The sequence below is a fragment of the Mercurialis annua genome, linkage group LG6 (genome assembly GCF_937616625.2).
Source record: "Mercurialis annua linkage group LG6, ddMerAnnu1.2, whole genome shotgun sequence".
Taxonomy (NCBI): domain Eukaryota; kingdom Viridiplantae; phylum Streptophyta; class Magnoliopsida; order Malpighiales; family Euphorbiaceae; genus Mercurialis; species Mercurialis annua.
In genome coordinates, this window is record NC_065575.1 from 46,864,730 (window position 1) to 46,885,076 (window position 20,347).

Below are 20,347 nucleotides of genomic sequence, written 5' to 3' on the forward strand. Positions count from 1 at the left end.
GCAAAGGTTAAGTGTGAGGAGGTTTGATAGGAGTATTTTACTCCTATAATTAGGGTCGATTTTACTCGGTTTTCATCATGTGTAGTATTGTTTTTATACATTATTTGGCGTTTTTACGTTTAATAGTGTTTGTTAGTGTTTCAGTGGAAATTAGGTGAAAAACGACTATTTGGGGCAAATTTATGGTGGATTGCATGTACGAGTAAAAGCGTAGCTTGCGGACGAAGATATTGAAGTTCACGAACGAGATTGAGAAAAAAAGGGGTTGATCCCGTTCGAAACAAAGGTTTCCCGAACGGGAACCATGCAGAATGAGCATGAGTCTCGAACGAGAAGGCCTTGTCTCGTTCGGGACTCAAGAAGGAATCAGCATCTCAAAACTCTCGGTTTAAGTTTTTTTCGAACGTGAACTAGGCTCCCGTTCGGGAACCATGTTAAAATTGGGCATGTCACGAACGGGACTATGGTTTCCCGAACGGGAAAGAAGAAAATTACGCGTGCAGCAGACTTTGAATTGGACTGAAATTCCTCCTCAAATTACAATTACAATTCCTATTACAAATTGATTTGTAATACGAATTAGAAGACTCCGGAACTTCTCCTACTATATAAAGACCTTGTACTAGACTCAATTTAAGATGTAGAATAGATTAGACATTAGATTAGAGTAGTTATAATTTAGGTTTCATTAAATAGCTTTTAGTTTAGTTTTTTTCCAGCAGTTTATAAGTAGTTTATAATTAGTTTCTGCAAGACGATTGTTGAAGATTTCAAGTTTAATCAAGACGATTCTTTCCGAAATTGACAACTCCGGTATTTATTGTTTAATTATGCTTTCTTCTTCATCATCCTTCTTGTTTTGTTTCAGTTTTAATATGTGTAACTAAAACCCTTGTTCGAGGGTTGATATGAACTTATAAATTAATAATTATTTGGATTGGATGGATTAGTATTAATTCGTGTCTTAATTATTAATCTTATTGCTTGGATTAAATTAGCTACTTAGTTCATGAGTTTGTGTTTAGTTAACTAATTGAGAGATTGTTAATTAAATAGACATAGATAATTAAGAACTTAGAGAAAAAAGCCGTGAGAGCGGGTTGGAATTTAGGTAGTCGTTGAGTTTGCTTCATAATTATAATTTGATTATTTAATTCAGTTTTAATATCGTGAGAGCGAGTTAATAATTGGTTAGTTAATTAGGTTGTGATTTTATTCGGATCTTTGAGGCTTGAGAGGGCGGGATTCGGTGCTTTAGAATAGCTCGATTCGCGATAAAATCACTAAGAAATCCTATTCCATAATTTTACTTATTTATTTGGGATTATCAATCCTTGAGCTTTTTAATCTTATTGTTTTAAATCATATTTTATTATTTGTTTTCAGTTTATATTAGTTTAATTAAATTACAAAACTCTATTGATTTTTCTAGCTAGCCGATTAAAGAATATTTGAAATTAGTGATTAAGTCCATTGTCTCTGTGGGATCGATACTTGGTCTTCCAAGTTATATTACTTGCGCGATATCGTACACTTGCGATTATTTGGCAACACCGCACCACTGGACGGTTAACTCGGTAGAGTTACAAAATCTCTCGGTGCCATAACGATTGATATGCTCTATGTCAGTTACATTAGTATACGATATACGAGAATAGTACGTCTATAATTGGGACTAGAATTTCGAATATATCCATATGTTATACATAGTTTTTATATGCGCGCTATTTTATTTAAAATTCATTAGTAAATTATACTTACTCAGATTCCACTGACTTTGTTGTTGGTTACCTTTTTTCAGGTGTTCAGTATGTTGACATGATCTGACTTCCATCTATTGCTTCAAAAGTTATCTTTTTGTACACACAGAGTATGATCCTTTCATCTAGAAATGTAGTAGTGTATTGGCTAGGTAGCATCGTAGCCATAATAAGTAGTTCACTTGTTTCATATGTTTGGTTTTGAAACCACGACTTTGTATGTATCTTTTTTATGATCACGCTATATGGTATATGTATATGGTAACTGGTTATATATGTTTTGAAAATGATTTTATAGTACATATATGTATATGTATAATGGGGCAGTTATGGCGTATAAAATGAAAGTTATATGCCATATTCTATGAATGTTTAAATATCGGTTATATATACAGAAAAATTTATAAGTACTCCCTCCGTCTCACAAATATAGGTCACCTTTCTATTTTGGGCGTCCCAAATTATAGGTCACCTTCTATTTTTAGTTAATAATTTTAACACTAAAAGTCTTACATACCCCTAATAAATATACATTGTTATTTTCAACTTAATTAATTGCTACATGTTCCAATATGGAATAAATGTCAACTTTTAATACCAATGCAAAATACACCAATACAAAAATTAGTTATTAATATATTGCTTATTTATTTTAAAAAATATAAAAGGCTAAAAATGGAAAAGTACATAAATAAACTAATTTTAACTAATCTAACTATTTTTTTTCTTAATTCCCGTGTTTGTTCAAATGGCCTAACTTTGTGGGACGGAGGGAGTATGTTTTATATGCTGAACGAGCTTCCGAATATGTATTATCCACAACTGATTGTTTTGAAAAGCGAAAATTTTACAGAGATTTTAGGCTTACTACGGGTTACAAGCTACCACTCTCATTCACTAGCGATGGTCTCGACTCAAGATTTCAGATTGTTACAAAAATTCATAAATATTATTTATGACAATGTTTGAAAAATCAGACCGGCCGATCGAACAGGAAACCAGCCAGCGGTCCGATTTGGAAAACACAAAAAATCCAAAATTTAGTTGAACCGGTTTAGACCGAATTAAACCGGACAAAACCAGTTGGATCGTTGTCAAACTGGATGAAGAAAATTAGCGGTGAAAAAATCTATCGTTAAAATTCAAAATTCGTCGCTAATTTTTTTTTATTATATAAAATTTTTTATTGATTGGTTGAATCAAAAACCGATAATTTTATTGGTTCAGCCGCCGGTTCAATTTTTAAAACACAGATTTATAATTGAAATTCAGTTTAGGAATAATTATTGGGTACAACCGTTGCGCCATGTCATTCGTGCAACAAATCAATCATGCGCTAGTCATGCGGAAAAATTAATGATAAAAAAAATTAGTGATAATTAAAAAATTTTCTATGTAAAAATTACGTGGCGCAACGGTTGTGTGAGATAAACACTCACATTTTAGACACGTTTTATCCAACGAAGAAAAATAAAAATTTAAGATCAGACTAGATAACTACAAAGAAATGGACAACTGACCCACAATATTTATCTCTTAGCAAAAAATCATTTGTTGTCCTAATCCGAATAAAATAGCCTCATTATACTCATTAACAGGGCAATAAAGAGAAAAACAAAGTAATAATAGCACTCGGCTAAAGAGAAGCCAACGCGACTTCAGAATGACCAAGTGTTGCAAATACAATAAAAGCCCATAGTAATTGTACTAGTGGAACAGTTGCATCAGTCGGTGTTTAAAACCCGACCGGACTGGTCGGTCGAAACCAATAGTTCAGTTTAAAAATTGTAAAAACTATAATTAAGGCTGGACCAGTTTGAACCGGATTCAGTTGGTAGTTAAACCGATAATTGAACCGATAGACCGCTTGTCGATCCGAACAATGAAAATTAAAAACGGAAAGTCCATCACTAAATATCTGAAATCCATCGTTGGTTTTGTATTTTTCAAATTTTAAATTTGTTTTAACCAGTTGACCTGGTGATTGAAGCGGTGGCCTTACTGATTTGGCCACCAGTTTGGCTTCTAAAATAATGGTATCAGATTATTCGTTTAAAAGTCAATGAGGCATTTATTATGTTAAAATATTAATGAGAAACGAATAGATGATAATTTAAAATTCTATTACAAATACTCGTTAACTTATTATAAAAATAATATAATATAATTATTGTGTGTGATAAATACTCCACCGACAAGACTATAATGAATGATACTCATATTATTCTATATATTTTCTGTGTTCCAAAATGAATATTATTTTTATATTATTAATTTATTTATTTTCTTTTCATCCTGAATATTACTGAGTGTTATACAAATTGAATAAAATTAACAATGCATATTATATTTTTAAAAAAGGAATATTAAATATCAAATATCAAATATCAAATTGCTAGGCGTTTTACAATTTTAATAAGAAATCATAACAGAAATGTGTTGAATTGCGGGCGTGCCAGAAAGCAGATTTTAAATATATATAAACTTGACTTTGCAATAACTAATAAATAAATGGAGCTTGTTTAATTTTATAATATTCGCTACGTAAACTAAAATGAAAATAATATAAATAGCTTAAATTTTCATTAAGTTATATAACGTGACACTTCTTTTCAACAGACTCCAATGTGACAATGCCTTTTAATAAAGAGTATAAAAATGATCCTAGTGTTTAATCTAATTCTCACTTAGTCATTTAATATATTTTTTCGAATTTTATCTATGACGCCAATATTTTTCAAATTGAAACTCTGATCACTAACAAAAATGATTTGGCATCAATTTAAGAACTTATGGGCATGAAAAATTCTGATTAAGTAAAAATTGTAAAATACAAAAGATTACATGAGAAATTTTTTATACTGCAAAATTTTAGCAAATTAGAATTTTCAATATAAAACTAATTATTTTATATATCATTTTTATAGTTATAAGGCTTTTTCAAGTTCCTGCATTTTCAATTTTTTGCACATAAAGTCCATGCGCTATAAAATTCATTCATTAAATCTATGCACTTTCATTTTTCTTTGACGTAAATACTTATGTTAGCGCGTGTACATATGCCGTTAATGAAAGTATTATTTATTAATTTTATTATATTGTTAGTTGTTGATCAAATCCATAGTTAAATATACTTACATAATGATTTTAATTCCGTTTCAGATACCAATGCGGTCATGAATCCGCCACAACAATTAGTATCAATGTTTCAACAATAATAGGAGAGAATGATATATATGCAGAATATTGATGTGGCTTTTATACGAAATTGGATTGTGATATCGTGTTTGGTGTGTTTATATTTTCTTCTTCACTTTCTCTGACCACCTATCGCCGCCTACGGCTTCATCCACTTGAAGGTTTTGTCGATGCTCGAGGTCAACGAGGGAGATTGTGGAAGCTCGAACAACAATGGGGTCTCCATCGATGACGGCTAGGGCTGTCCCGTCGAGTGAGGATGGAGTCGGCGGTTGATGCGGTGGTCAATGTTGGAGGAGGAAAAAGCTTTTACAAACTTTAAAATCCAAAATTATTGAAAAGTTTTGTTTTGTTAGAAAACTTGAATAATATGCTTAATAATTAATTACAAAACCTAAAATGATCAAATATGAAAAAGTTTTTGGACTAAATTGTTTAAAAAATTTATTTTTGTGTAATTTGAAAATTTTTATATAGTAAAAGGTGAATGGCGCCGAATGGACGAGCTATATTATTTTTTATTTAAATTTGACATGTCAATAGTGAGCTGGACATGAATTGACGAATAGGTTGAATTCTAAGTTCGGAGGGTTCAATTTGTATTTTTTTGTAATGTTACCCATCCTAAAAGAGTTAACGAGGGTCCAAATTCAAAACCGAATCTAACATAAAGGTCCAATCAGTACATTTGGCAAAAAATATTAAGATCGTAATTGAGATTTGAAAACCATCGAGATCTTTTTTTTTCTATTTTCTTATTAAAAGATATTGTTGGTACAAAAATTGAATTTGAAAAGATAAGAAAAAGAAAAGTGCTAAGTGAGAGTAAAGAGAGTATTGTGGAAATCCCACATTGCTTAGGAGAGCTCATTTAATTGAGCTTATAAGGGTGATCTCTCACACTTGGGTTTGGACCCCAAGGGGTACCCAGTTTTGTGAACCGGCTAGGAGTTACATCCTACCCGATTTACCACACGCGCGCGCGCGCGCCGTCCGTCCGGCCGGTCAGGTCAGGTCAGGTTTTAGCACTTAATAAATTTTTTATTTCTGAAATCTTTTTGTAACGGTTTTATTTTTGAATAAAACACAATCCCTGATTTGTCTCCCACGTTTTGACTGACTGTTTTAATAAATAAAAACGTTTTGATTTAATTTTACCGTTTCAGTTTTATTATTGCTATAAAACTGCTGTCTTCTCCATCAGATAAAACAAGTTTTACAGAACAGCTATTTTCTTACAAAAACAAAACTGAGTTCTTGAGCAATAGACAGAAAGGTGTAATTGACCGCTGAATACAGTGCAGTATTCATCGGAGTTCGGCTGTTTTATCCTGGGGGCGACGTGGTACGTACGACTGCTTGCACAATCAGAGGCAGAGCCGCGAAACGTCTTAAAGAGAGCGACCTAGTCCGCGACTCAGCCAGAAACATTGTTTGGTAATTTCGTTCCATTTCATAAACTGTTCCAACAATTTTAAGACGTATACAGTTTCTGCGATGGCTAATGATGATGTTTCTGGTTTAGATTCTGGTCGCTTTGATGTTAACAAACCGTTCCGTTTTGAGGGTCTCCATTTCAAAAGATGGAGGCAGAAAACTTTATTTTTCCTTACTATGAAAAATGTTGATGCTGTTCTTACTAGTCCTTTACCTGTTGTTGCTGATACTGCCGATGGTGATGAACTGGATAAACAAACTGCTGATGTTCAACAGTGGCTTAACAATGACTATTTATGCAAAAATTATATTCTGAATGCTTTGTGTGATGATTTGTATGACTATTATAATTCAGATAATTATAAGTCAGCTACTGAAATATGGGAGGCGCTGCAAAGGAAATATGATACGGAGGAGGCTGGAACAAAGAAGTATGTTGTCAGTCGCTATCTGAAATATCAGATGACAGATGAAAAATCAGTCGAGGCTTAGTCACATGAATTGCAGAAAATTGCACATGAGATAATATCTGAAGGTATGGTCCTTGATGAACAGTTTCAAGTTGCTGTATTGATTGATAAATTGCCCCCTTCGTGGAAGGATTTTAAGAATTCTCTCAGGCATAAAACCAAAGAATTTTCGCTGGAAAGTTTGATTACTCGCCTTCGTATTGAGGAAGAGGCGAGAAAACAGGACCAGAAAGATGAGGTGCTTGTTGTTTCTAACAACACCAGAAAGTTCAGTTCTGCGGTTCTGAAGCCAACTGGCAAAAATTTTAAGAATCAGAATCGCAATGGGAACTCGAACCAAAATGTGAACCGTAACAGAAATAATCAGAATGGTAATCCTGCTCGGAACCATAACGTGAGACAGCAACCACCTGTCAGAAATGATCCGCCACAGTTTCTGTGTTTCAACTGTGGAAAACCGGGTCATATGGCACGCAAGTGTCGGAACAGACCAGGGGCAGCCCCTCAGGCTAACCTGACTGAAGAGCCGTTTGTGGCTATGATCACTGAGGTGATGGCTGAGATCAACCTTGTTGGTGGATCAGAAGGGTGGTGGGTAGACACGGGCGCATCTCGCCATGTCTGTCATGATCGTGCTATGTTTAAGACATACACTGCTGTTGAAGACAAGAAAGTGCTGTTGGGTGACACTCACACCACTACTGTTGCTGGAATTGGAAGTGTCGAACTGAAGTTCACTTCAGGGAAGACATTGATCTTGAAGGATGTAATGCATACTCCTATGATGAGGAAGAATCTGGTGTCTGGCTATCTTCTCAACAAGGCTGGGTTTTTTCAAACTATTGGGGGTGATTTGTACACCATCACTAAGAATGGTATTTTTGTGGGAAAGGGTTATGCTTGTGAGAATATGTTCAAGATGAATGTTGAAATTAATAAAGTATCTGCTTCAGTTTACTTGTTGTCTGATTTTAATGTTTGGCATGCTAGACTTTGTCACGTTAATAAACGGATAATTAATAATATGAGTAATCTAGGATTAATTCCTAAAATGACTTTAAATGATTTTGAAAAATGTGAATTTTGCAGTCAGGCTAAAATAACAAAAACGTCACATAGATCAGTAATTAGAGAATCTGAACCATTAGATTTAATTCATTCTGATATATGTGAACTTGATGGAACTTTGACTAGAAATGGCAAACGTTATTTTATCACTTTTATTGATGATTGTTCTGATTTTACTTTTGTGTACTTGATGAAAAATAAGAGTGATGCACTTGATATGTTCAAGTTATTTGTTACAGAAATTGAAAATCAATTTAATAAGAAAATCAAAAGATTTCGCAGTGATAGAGGTACTGAATATGAATTAAGCTTGTTTATAGATTTCTATAACTCGCATGGTATAGTACATGAAAGAACTGCACCTTATTCTCCTGAAATGAACGGTAAAGCCGAAAGAAAAAATAGAACATTTACAGAAGCTGTAGTGTCTATTTTATTAAACTCAGGTGCTGCTTCTTATTGGTGGGGTGAAATATTATTGACTGTTTGCTACGTGCTAAACAGAGTACCAAAATCGAACAATAAAATTTCACCTTATGAGATTTTAAAGAAAAGACAACCAAATTTGTCTTATTTGAGAACATGGGGCTGTTTAGCCTATGTTAGGATTCCTGATCCAAAACGAATAAAATTAGCAAGTAGAGCCTATGAATGTGTGTTCATTGGGTATGCAGTCAATAGCAAGGCATACAGATTTTATGACTTGACTGCACGAGTGATTATTGAATCCGTAGATGCTGATTTTTATGAACAGAAATTTCCTTTTAAATTAGGAAATAGTGGGGGCGAATCATCTAGTAGCATTCCTGTTGTCAGGAATAATGAGATTACAGATGATATAGAACCAGAGATCAGAAGGAGTAAAAGAGCTAGAATCTCGAAAGACTTTGGTCCAGATTTCCAAGTGTATTCTTTAGAGGAGGATCCAGCAAACCTCCAGGAAGCTCTAACTTCTTTAGATGCTGATCTTTGGCAAGAAGCCATAAATGATGAGATGGAATCTTTGGAGTCCAATAAGACTTGGCATTTGACTGATTTACCCCCCGGTTGCAAGACCATAGGTTGTAAGTGGATTTTGAAAAAGAAAATGAAACCTGATGGCACAGTTGATAAATATAAAGCTCGACTAGTGGCTAAGGGTTATAGACAACGTGAAAACGTTGATTTCTTTGATACCTATTCACCAGTTACTAGAATAACATCCATTAGAGTGCTGATTTCGATCGCTGCACTTTATGATTTGGTAGTACACCAAATGGATGTTAAGACCGCTTTTTTGAATGGTGAATTGGAGGAAGAAATTTACATGGACCAACCTGAAGGTTTTGTGATACATGGACAGGAACAGAAAGTGTGCAAGTTAGACAAATCCTTGTATGGTCTAAAACAGGCACCTAAACAATGGCATGAGAAATTTGATAATCTTGTCATCTCAAATGGTTTTAAAGTGAATGAAAGTGACAAATGTATATATTATAAATCTGAGAATGAGCTTTGTACTTTCATATGTTTATATGTTGATGACTTGTTGATTTTTGGATCAAATATTCATGTTGTGAATGCTGTGAAATCAATGTTGGGTGCCAACTTTGATATGAAAGATCTAGGTGAAGCGAATGTCATTCTTGGCATAAAAATAACTAGATCTGAAAAAGGAATTTCTTTAGATCAATCTCACTATGTTGAGAAGATTCTAAAGAAATATAACTACTTCGACTGTAAACCTGCATGTACACCTTATGATCCAAGTGTAAAACTTTTTAAGAACACTGGTGATAGTGTACGACAGTCTGAATATGCGAGCATCATTGGCAGCCTTCGATATGCCACTGATTGTACTAGACCCGACATTGCATATGTCGTTGGATTACTGTGCAGGTTTACTAGTAGACCTAGTATTGAGCACTGGCATGCTATTGAAAGGGTAATGAGATACCTTAAAAGAACCATGAATCTTGGACTACATTATTTGAAGCATCCTGCTGTACTTGAAGGGTACAGTGATGCGGATTGGAATACATTGTCAGATGATTCCAAAGCAACGAGCGGCTATATTTTTAGTATAGCTGGTGGAGCTGTTTCTTGGAAGTCAAAGAAACAGACGATTCTGGCTCAATCTACGATGGAGTCAGAAATGATAGCACTAGCTGCTGCTAGTGAAGAAGCAGGGTGGCTAAGAAGCCTGCTAGCTGAGATTCCTTTATGGGAAAGACCGATACCAGCTGTGTTGATCCATTGCGATAGTACCGCGGCTATTGCAAAAATTGAGAACCGTTATTATAATGGTAAGAAACGACAGATACGTCGTAAGCACAGCACTGTTAGAGAATTTATCTCAACAGGGGCTGTTAGAGTGGATCATGTACGCACTGATGATAACTTAGCAGATCCTTTGACGAAAGGATTAGCTAGAGAGAAAGTCCATAAAACTTCCAAGGGAATGGGACTATTGCCTATAGAATGAATCATTCATAATGGTAACCCGACCTAACTGACTGGAGATCCCAAGAAATAGGTTCAATGGGTAATAACAAGTTATGAATGATATGAGCCAGAACATGCAAAATTGAGGCATGATTCCTGAAGCGATTAGAGGATGAGTTAATAGAATCTCTTAATGAAGTCTATACTCCATTTGGAGTGGAGTACCTAGCTACGGGAGTACTCTTGATAGCTTCACCTTTGTGAATGTGAAAGTGGGGCCGCTTTCTATGAAATTTGAGGCAAAATTTCTAGAGCGTTCACTAAACTGGGATAGACGTGCATGGCCATAAACGCACGGGCTTTTGAATACACTCTTAAAAAAGGTTGTGTGTGGTTAGATGTCCGAGATAGAGTTCAAGACTACGAGTCACTCTTGTTGAATCAGAATCTAACACACTACGCAAAGGTTCAAATCGAAAGATATACCTCTGCTTAAGCGCAATCTTACTAGATCAGAAATTGCTCGAGAAATTATTTTTAAAATTCAAAGTGGGGGATTGTTGGTACAAAAATTGAATTTGAAAAGATAAGAAAAAGAAAAGTGCTAAGTGAGAGTAAAGAGAGTATTGTGGAAATCCCACATTGCTTAGGAGAGCTCATTTAATTGAGCTTATAAGGGTGATCTCTCACACTTGGATTTGGGCCCCAAGGGGTACCCAGTTTTGTGAACCGGCTAGGAGTCACATCCTACCCGATTTACCACACACGCGCGCGCCGTCCGTCCGGTCGGCCGGCTGGTCAGGTCAGGTCAGGTCAGGTTCGGTTTTAGCACTTAATAAATTTTTTATTTCTGAAATCTTTTTGTAACGGTTTTATTTTTGAATACAACACAATCCCTGATTTGTCTCCCACGTTTTGACTGACTGTTTTAATAAAGGAAAACGTTTTGATTTAATTTTACCGTTTCAGTTTTATTATTGCTATAAAACTGCTGTCTTCCCCATCAGATAAAACAAGTTTTACAGAACAGCTATTTTCTTACAAAAACAAAACTGAGTTCTTGAGCAATAGACAGAAAGGTGTAATTGACCGCTGAATACAGTGCAGTATTCATCGGAGTTCGGCTGTTTTATCCTGGGGGCGACGTGGTACGTACGACTGCTTGCACAATCAGAGGCAGAGCCGCGAAACGTCTTAAAGAGAGCGACCTAGTCCGCGACTCAGCCAGAAACATTGTTTGGTAATTTCGTTCCATTTCATAAACTGTTCCAACAGATATTGTCATGTTGGAGTTTTGTGAAAGAAATGAATATCGCGTCAGATTACTCAAGGAAAATAAATGCTCTCGTCATGTATTTTTTTGTTCATGGAGAAAAATATAGAGATCATAATTGAAATTTAAAAAATATAAAAAAAATGAAGTGAAATTTGAAATACAGATTGAAGTCAATTTTATACCTTTTTCCTATAATATTTTAATATGACCAACTGATAGAAAATCATACGACATAATAATTGTGCCATATCATTTGCAGAAGATGTTAGTCATTTTGAGATATTTAATAAAGAAGTTAATAATAATTAAAAATTATTTACTGTAAATACACATTTGGTGTAAATATGACATGTTATAAATTAACATTTGCATGTGATAAACTCTCGCAGATGCTATGTCGGAGCGCCGACTGAATGATGGTTTTGTTCGTGTGCCATATAGACCTTTAAAGTGGAAATAAATATTCTCATTTTTTTTATTTATGTTTTGTCATTTTAAAAGAAAAATGCATCATTTGGGACCCGCTAATATAATGATTTTCAAAAAAAAATATAATGATTTTCTGGAAAGTGGAGGGAAATGTGGCATCTCGGGACCAAATTGTTCCTTAATGGATAAAACAACCCAATGATGAGCTCTAGTTTTTTTAATACACCAAGTGTTTTCTTAATACTAAATATTTACACTTTTTATCAATTATGATTAAATTTTATAATTTTATAATTATATCCAATTTAAAAATTTGTTTTATAATTGTAATTAAAATTTTAAGTTTTAAATTTTCAAATCCAAACTTTTACATCCTCTATCAGTAACGACAAAATTTTAGAAAGGTCTAATGGTAAAAAAAACCCAAACATTTACGACTTATTGCAATTATATCCAAACCTTTTAATTTTTGTAATAATATGCAAATTGTATTTTTTTTGTAATAGTATCCAAATTATATTTTTTGTAACAATAGTCAAATTGATGGCTAAACTTGTTGTTTTCAAATAAGATATTAGGCTATTATTATGTTTTGATGTATAATAATATAGTAAAAGTCTCAAAAAATGGCAAAAAATTCAAAAAAATTAACATAAAAAGTGCAATTTGGATATTATTGCAACAAAATAATGCAATTTGGATATTATTGCAAAAATTAAAAGATTTGGATATAATTGCAACAAGTCGTAAAGGTTTGGGTTTTTTTGCCGTAAGCCTTTTAAAAAATGGTCTAACTAATATAAACTTGTAGTTGCAATTAATAAAAATGAGAGGTTGCGATTCTAAAAAATAAAATTGAAAATTTTGGCCATAATTATATTAAAAAAAACTTTCAAATTGGATATAATTATCAAAATTTAAAAAAGTCGTAATTGATAAAAAAAATACAAAGATTTTTCTTTATTGATAAACTTACATTAAGTTTGATAAAATTCCATTAAATTTGATAAGAAACAATCACTTTTATAAAAGATAAAATTTTGATGATCTAATAAAAATATAGATATTTTACGCTAACATGTGCTGCCTGATTTACAATTTTACTTATAAAAATTAAAAATAAATTATCAAAACCGTCCGGACAGTAAAGTACAGTCCTCGATCTATCTTCCACAAACTAATTTCTGATATCAACAACTTCATCCATAACATCTAATTCAGTTATCACCTGAAAAATTATCTTTTATAAAGAAAGGACAACAATTTTTTTTAAATGACAATTTTCTAGTTTTTTTTAAAAGACTAAGACAAACAATAAAATATATTTTTTTAAAACTGAAATTGTAATAGCCCATAAACAATTTCTCTTTATTGTTGAAAGATATTCAATCCATCTTCAACTTTTGTTTGCGATGAATTGGTTTGCACATGTGTTTCGTTGATAAATTAATCAATGAAAAAAATGAAAAGAAGATCGACTATATGTTATTTTATGAAATTAAAGCAACATGAACAAAGATATGGTCATAGTCAACTGTAAAAATAAACCGTCGATGACAGCCAAAAAAATAAAATAAAAAACAATTATAGACAACTAAAGATTGTCTTTTTTTAAAACTTATTTTAATTAAATTTATTATTATTTTATAAAAATAAATAATCAATTAATTTTGATAATTTTTGAATGAAATTGGATAACAATTGAATTTAAGCGCCAAATCTAATTTTTTAACCAGGTTGACTAATGAATTTTTTTACGGATAGATGTAATTTTATAATATATTTAAACATGAAAGATGTTATAATAGATTGATAAAAACTAAAAAGGCGAGTTAGTGTTTAAAGAGACGAAGCTATATCTAGGAAAAGGTGGTCTGTTGCCCACCTTTTTCCTCTGTTTTCCTAAGCAAAATCTATACAATTGGTAAAAAGTTATATATTTAAGCCTTTTTCAACATATTGCCCACCTTAACCTCATAATTATATCTAATGATATATGTGATTTATTATACATATAGAAAAATTGACACCCATTGAAATAATTTTTGACTTCACCCCTGAATGTATTTTATTAAAATATATAGAGATTTAAGTAATTTACCCTAGATTTTATTCGTTCTCAGTTATTTTTTTAATGGGAACATAAGAGATGAAGTGACTGTGTGAAAGAAAAAGTGTGAGATGAAAAGTTGTGTGTGGATCATATTTTTTTGGAATTTGTGTATTAAGAAAAGATGGCACTAAATGACTGTTTTCTAGTAGTGTTATATAACATATATGTAGCAATCAAAAAAAATTTAAAAATAATTTTTAAAATTATTTGATTATGTTAAAATCTCATTTATGTAAAACTAAATTATAAAATTCACTGAAATAAAATTATAGTCACCAGTTTATTATAATTTTTATTTTGACTTTAATATAATTAACTTCATTGTTTTTTTATCTAACAAATTGAAAACTTTTAAAATAATTAACGGCTATATATATAACGGTCATAAAACGGCTATATTTTTTACTTTATATACTCACTTTACTATATGTTTCCACTACATAATTTATTTCATTTCTTTTACAAATTTTATAGTCTTTTAAAAACAATTCAAAATGAAATCGGTTTTAATTTTAATTATTATAATTATAATTTTATTTCTTATTAGTATGTTTAATTTGTCATCAAAAGATTTTTTTTTTAGGTTTTTTCGTATTTTGGGTTCTACCTTTATTAACTCTTGCAATATTTTAAAATTACGGATTATAAATATGAAAAATAATAATGCATTTTTATTTTTACTATGTAATTAGCACATTTATTACTTTATTTTCTTATTAAATATTCCATTGCATTTCACTACTAGAAAACTGTCGATTAGCGACTGATTTAGCGACGGATTTTGAATCCATCGCTAAATCCTTAAAAAAATTGGCGGGATTCATCCCGCCAACTTTAGCGACGGAAATTCCGTAGCTAAAATGGCGGGACAAACCCCGCCAAATTTTTTTCACTTTTAGCGACGGATTTCAAAATCCGTCGCTAAAAGTGTTACATTTAGCGACGGTTTTCAGAATTCGTCGCTAAAAGTATTAATTCTATTAAAAAACAATTATTTATTTAAACATATTTTTGCGGGAGTAAATATTCATTTCTTTTAGTTATATTTAAATATAATATACATAGATATGTATCAAGAATCTGAGCTGTATAAGATGGAGTTACGCGCGGGGGAACTAGAAGATTAAAGAGGTTTGACTGAGAGCAATTGAAGGATGGGTGACCTACTGGGAAGTTTGCGAAAATTGCCGGAAGATGATGATAGTTGACCTATCGCGGGTGGGTGGGTGACCGTGGGCTAATAGATTAAATGATATTTCATTTTTAGCTTTAATTAAAAAAATTAATTTTTTTTTATTTTTTTTTAAATTAGTGACGGATTAAAATCCGTCGCTAAATCCGTCGCTAAATTTTTTAAAATCCATCGCTAATTTTTTCTTTCCGTAGCTAAATGCCATTTTCCGTCGCTAAATGACAGATTTCTAGTAGTTTGTCTAAACCACTTTCTGAGTAACATGATAAAATCAGTATTTCTTTAAAATTCAGAAACAAAAAGGAACGACAATAGAACTTGACTTTCATGATGGCACAATTTCATCTATTTATAAATTTCAAAATTAGCAAAAAAGACACTTCAAGTCTAATTCCTTTGCAATTGTGATAGTTTTTCAACTGTGGTCTTCTTCTAGCAATATTTTAGAAAGTGATCTCTTCAACTTACTGGTGATGAATCTTCTTTAAATGTAGCATTTAGTTTGAAATACTTTTTAATATTGTAATGAAAATAATGTGAGTTTAACATTTGTGTTAGCAGAATGTGACAAATCTTTAATTATAATTGTAATAATTTTATTCAAAAAAACTGTGTTTTCAATATTCAAAAATTACGTAAATAATTATTATAATGTTTGAGTTGTATGTAAATTAAAAAAAAAAATCTTCCAAAACAACACGAGGGCTTCGTACTATATATATATATATATATATATATATATTTGCAAATTGACTATGTAGTATTCCCCATTTCTCAATCAAACCAAAGAAACTCAAATTATAATTAAAGAAGGAAATTAAAACACAACATTGCACTTAATACCTACCAACTAATCGCTATCATATTCATGGAAGAAAACAAAAACAAAAAACTAGTCGCTATCCTCAATATTTTAGAATCACCTCCCCCTACCTTCAGTATTTACTTATGATAAATTTCTTTGTCGATATTTCTAGTTGTACCAAAATTTCTTTTTCTCATGGAATAGAAGATAAGTCATCTTCCCATACAAACCATTCAATTATATACTGTAATTTGGAAGATGCAATATGCAATGAGGAAGCGTTTAAAATGAACAAAAAAATTATGAACAAGTGGTCCGAAGCCTTTTGTCATCTATGGTTTATGCAGCAAGCACATGGGCAAATCATCAATGTGACAACTACTCAACGGATAACAACCTATAAAAGAAAATATTACTCCCTCGGTTTAAAATAATTTCACTTTTTTATTTAAATTAAATACGTGTTCGTTTCTGATATGACAATTAATTTCATGGAAATTAGAACCTCAACTTCATTTCTCAGGGAACAAGAAACTCACTATATATACCAACTTCACTACTACCAAAACTCAGTTTAGTTTTTCTTTTCTTCTTCTCATGGATATGATGGGAGAAACTATCAGTTCTTTACCTAATGATTCTACTCTTTTGGATTTAATCCAAGATTATCTTCTTGAAGATGATTTTGAAACCCTAACAAATACCTCACCACATAGTTTTCTTGAAGATGATTTTGAAACCCTAGCAAATACCTCACCTCATAATTTTCTTGAAGATGATTTTGAAACCCTAGCAAATACCTCACCACATAGTTTACTTGAAAATGATTTTGAAACCGTAATAAATAGTACCTCATTGCCTACATTACTTGAAGATGATCTTGAAACCCCAAAAAATACTTCACTGGATACTTTACTTGATGATTCAGCTTCTTGTAAACTTGATGATTTGCAGGAAACTACAAAATCGCCACCAAATGGTCGTTGTCTTCGAGAAGTAGTCACCGCTAAGAAGAAATTTAAAGGTGTAAGGAGGAGGCCGTGGGGCACATACGCAGCGGAGATTAGAGATCCGAAGAGACATGGAGCTAGAATTTGGCTGGGTACTTACGAGACACCAGAAGATGCGGCATTGGCTTACGATAGAGCCGCTTTTAAAATGCGAGGTGCCAAAGCCAGGCTCAATTTTCCTCATTTAATTGGCTCAACTGATTATGAGCCTATTAGAGTGACTAATAGCAAACGCTCCTCGCCGGAGCAATCTTCTTCATCATCGATTTTGGAGCAGCAGGATGGCGATTCTCAAAAGTCCGAGAAGAAAATGAAAATAATTAATTCAATAGCTAATGCTGTAGCACAGAATGTTTACCAGTTTAGCTGTGTCATCAATTGCCAATTTAGCCAAGTTGACTAGAACCAATGTGTACATGGGAATCCTTGATTAAATTAAAGGTAAAATCATCAAAAAATACTCTATTTTTTCTACTCTTTTTCTTATTATATTTCAAACTTTTAAAAATAGGTTTAACTTATCCTGAAATCCCTGTATTTTTTTATTTTTTTTCTTTACTTCGTTATTAGGCGTTTTTATTTCTTTATTTGGTCTTGTACTTTCGAAAACAATTTTATAAAATCTTTTTATTTTTTTTACTTAGTCCATGCACTTTTAAGAACAGTTTTACTTGATTTTTCACACTTCCACATTTTTATTAATAAAAGGACTATATAAAATTATTTTCAAAAGTACAAGTAAAGAAATAAAAATGCTTAGGGATGAAATAAAAAAGAAGTACAAGAACTTTAGAATATTTTTTGTCCTAAAAATATTAAGTTTAGTTTAATTTTTCTCTCTTTCAAGTGTGACAATTTTTTTAAAATTCTAACGTGATTGTTGTCCACATGGTTTCCAAGTCATATAGCTCAACTGTTCGAAATTATCCTATGTTTAAACTTTTTTTTGTTTAGATCTCAATTCTCGTTTACAAATAATAATTTTACAATTAAAAAAAATACGCTTCAATTTCACAACCTACCTAAACAATTGAGAGATGTCAACTGAACCAGGTTTTTTATGAGACCCGAAATAAGGATCCACTGAGTAAAAATACCAAAAATTTACAGATACTCAACTGTTCAAGGGGATCTCTTATGAGGACGATGACTTCGATTGCAGAGATCCAGCTCTCATGAATTTAAAAACTCACATGTCTTCTTCAGAAAGTGAAGAAAAACAAATCTTAAGTGAAGATTAGATTAGATCTAACCTAAGTAAGACACAAAATTAGAAATAAATTCTAATAGAAAAAATATGTAATGTCCAAAAAAAATCATGAACTTTACATGTTTTTTATTTTAATAACATATTTTAAATTTTGTCATTTTTATGCACGGACTACCACTTTTTTCAAATTCATACACGGTGTTGAAGTGACACGACTCTATTAGTGTAATTCGCTGAGATAGAGGTCATTTTACACCAATGAATGAGTGTCACCTCAACGCCATGTATGAATTTGAAAAAAAAATTGATAATTTGTGCATGAAAATGACAAAATTTAAATTGTGTTATTAAAATGAAAAAATATATAAAATTCGTGATTTTTTTTACATTACCTTAACCAAAATGGACAAGAGAGCAACTAAATTAAACTTAAAAAACTTGAATTAAACTATATAAAAACTTAATAGAAGATAAAAATAAGCTAATAATTTGGATATTACGAAACATGAAAAAATCTATTGGCTAAAATTTAAGATTATGGAATTTTTTTTAAAAAAAATTATGGTTATACTATTTCATCTGATGAACTGATATTTAAACAATATTTATAAATTATGCACATAAGAATTTTTTAAAATTTAATTGATTAAATTTAACTTGGTAAAATTTTGGAAGATTTATAATTAATGAAATTTTGAAGAATATATTGACAATGTTCATAAATTCTGAAACAAGATTTGTTTTAAAATTAAAATTGAAATTATTAAATTTAACTTTAAAGTAATAAATTTTTTTTTAAAAAATCATGATTATGAAGTTAGATAGAATTTAAAAAAAAAAGAGTTTTAGTATATTAATAATATGTAAAAATTATGAAACAGAATATATTTTTAAAACTTAATTGATTACATTTAACTTAATAGAATTCCAAAAGTTTTATGATTGATGAAGTTTGAAGAGTTTTAATATATAAGAAATGTTCGTAACTTTTGAAAAAAAAAAATTAAAGTATAATTTATTAAATTTTTAATTAAAAGTTTAAAGTAATAGAATTCGAAAAAGAAATAATGGTAATGAAACTTAAGAGTGTTTTACATATGAATAATTTTCATAAGCTTTTGAATATAGTTAATTTTTTAAATTTAATCAGTAATTTAATTTTATTATATTGTATTAATATACATAACATTTAATTTTAATTAAATAATTTAATTTGATGTGAGTTATAGAAACAAAAGAACTTTTAATCAATTAATTAATTACTTTTATTAAATTAATAAATTTAAGTTAAAGTTGCAACCTGTATCAACTAATTCAACTATTATATAATATTCTCAAAAAAAAATATACTTTTTTTTATGAATAAATTATATTTATAATATTAAGATTTTAGTTTTCCAATTAATTAATATTTAATTTTACCGTGCAGATATCAATGTAGTTCTATTGTAACAGAAGAGACTGGCTGTGGTGATTCTTTGATTAAGCCTCTTTCCATTATCCTTCTCTTCTACAAAGATTTCAGAGAGCCGGCTTGAATATCTATAAAATTGTAATTTGCTATAATGCTCTTTATAATTTTCTTTCTCGTTGGATAATAAGTAAAAGGAAGAAGAAAAATTAGCTCCTCGTGTGTCTTATATAAAAAAATTGGGTTTAGCAGATTTTACCGGTTCAACACCGGTTTTTTACCGGTTCAATCCGCTTTAATCCGGTCCAATACGGTTTAACCAAAAGATCCGAGCTTTTACTGTTTCAAACCGGACCACCAGCCGGATTCCAGTTCGAACGGTCAGTCCGGTCCTGTTTTTAAAACACTGCTGTTGATATTAATGAGTTTGTTAAATAGACTAATATGTTAAAAAATTCTATGTATTTAAGTGTATCATATATCAAAGTAATAGTAAGGAATCATGTACGAAAAATTATTTATAATATTTTATATATTTTTAATA

At 31.2% G+C, this 20,347-nt stretch overlaps 1 protein-coding gene across 1 annotated transcript; it reads left to right on the forward strand.

Moving 5' to 3' along the window:
* The first annotated feature begins 16,655 nt into the window (after positions 1-16,655).
* Positions 16,656-20,347, forward strand: LOC126687970 (pathogenesis-related genes transcriptional activator PTI5-like). The gene is made up of 2 exons (XM_056106439.1): positions 16,656-17,623; positions 19,822-20,347. Exon 1 carries the CDS (start codon positions 16,770-16,772, stop codon positions 17,583-17,585), a length of 816 nt encoding a protein of 271 aa, XP_055962414.1. The 5' UTR covers positions 16,656-16,769; the 3' UTR covers positions 17,586-17,623; positions 19,822-20,347.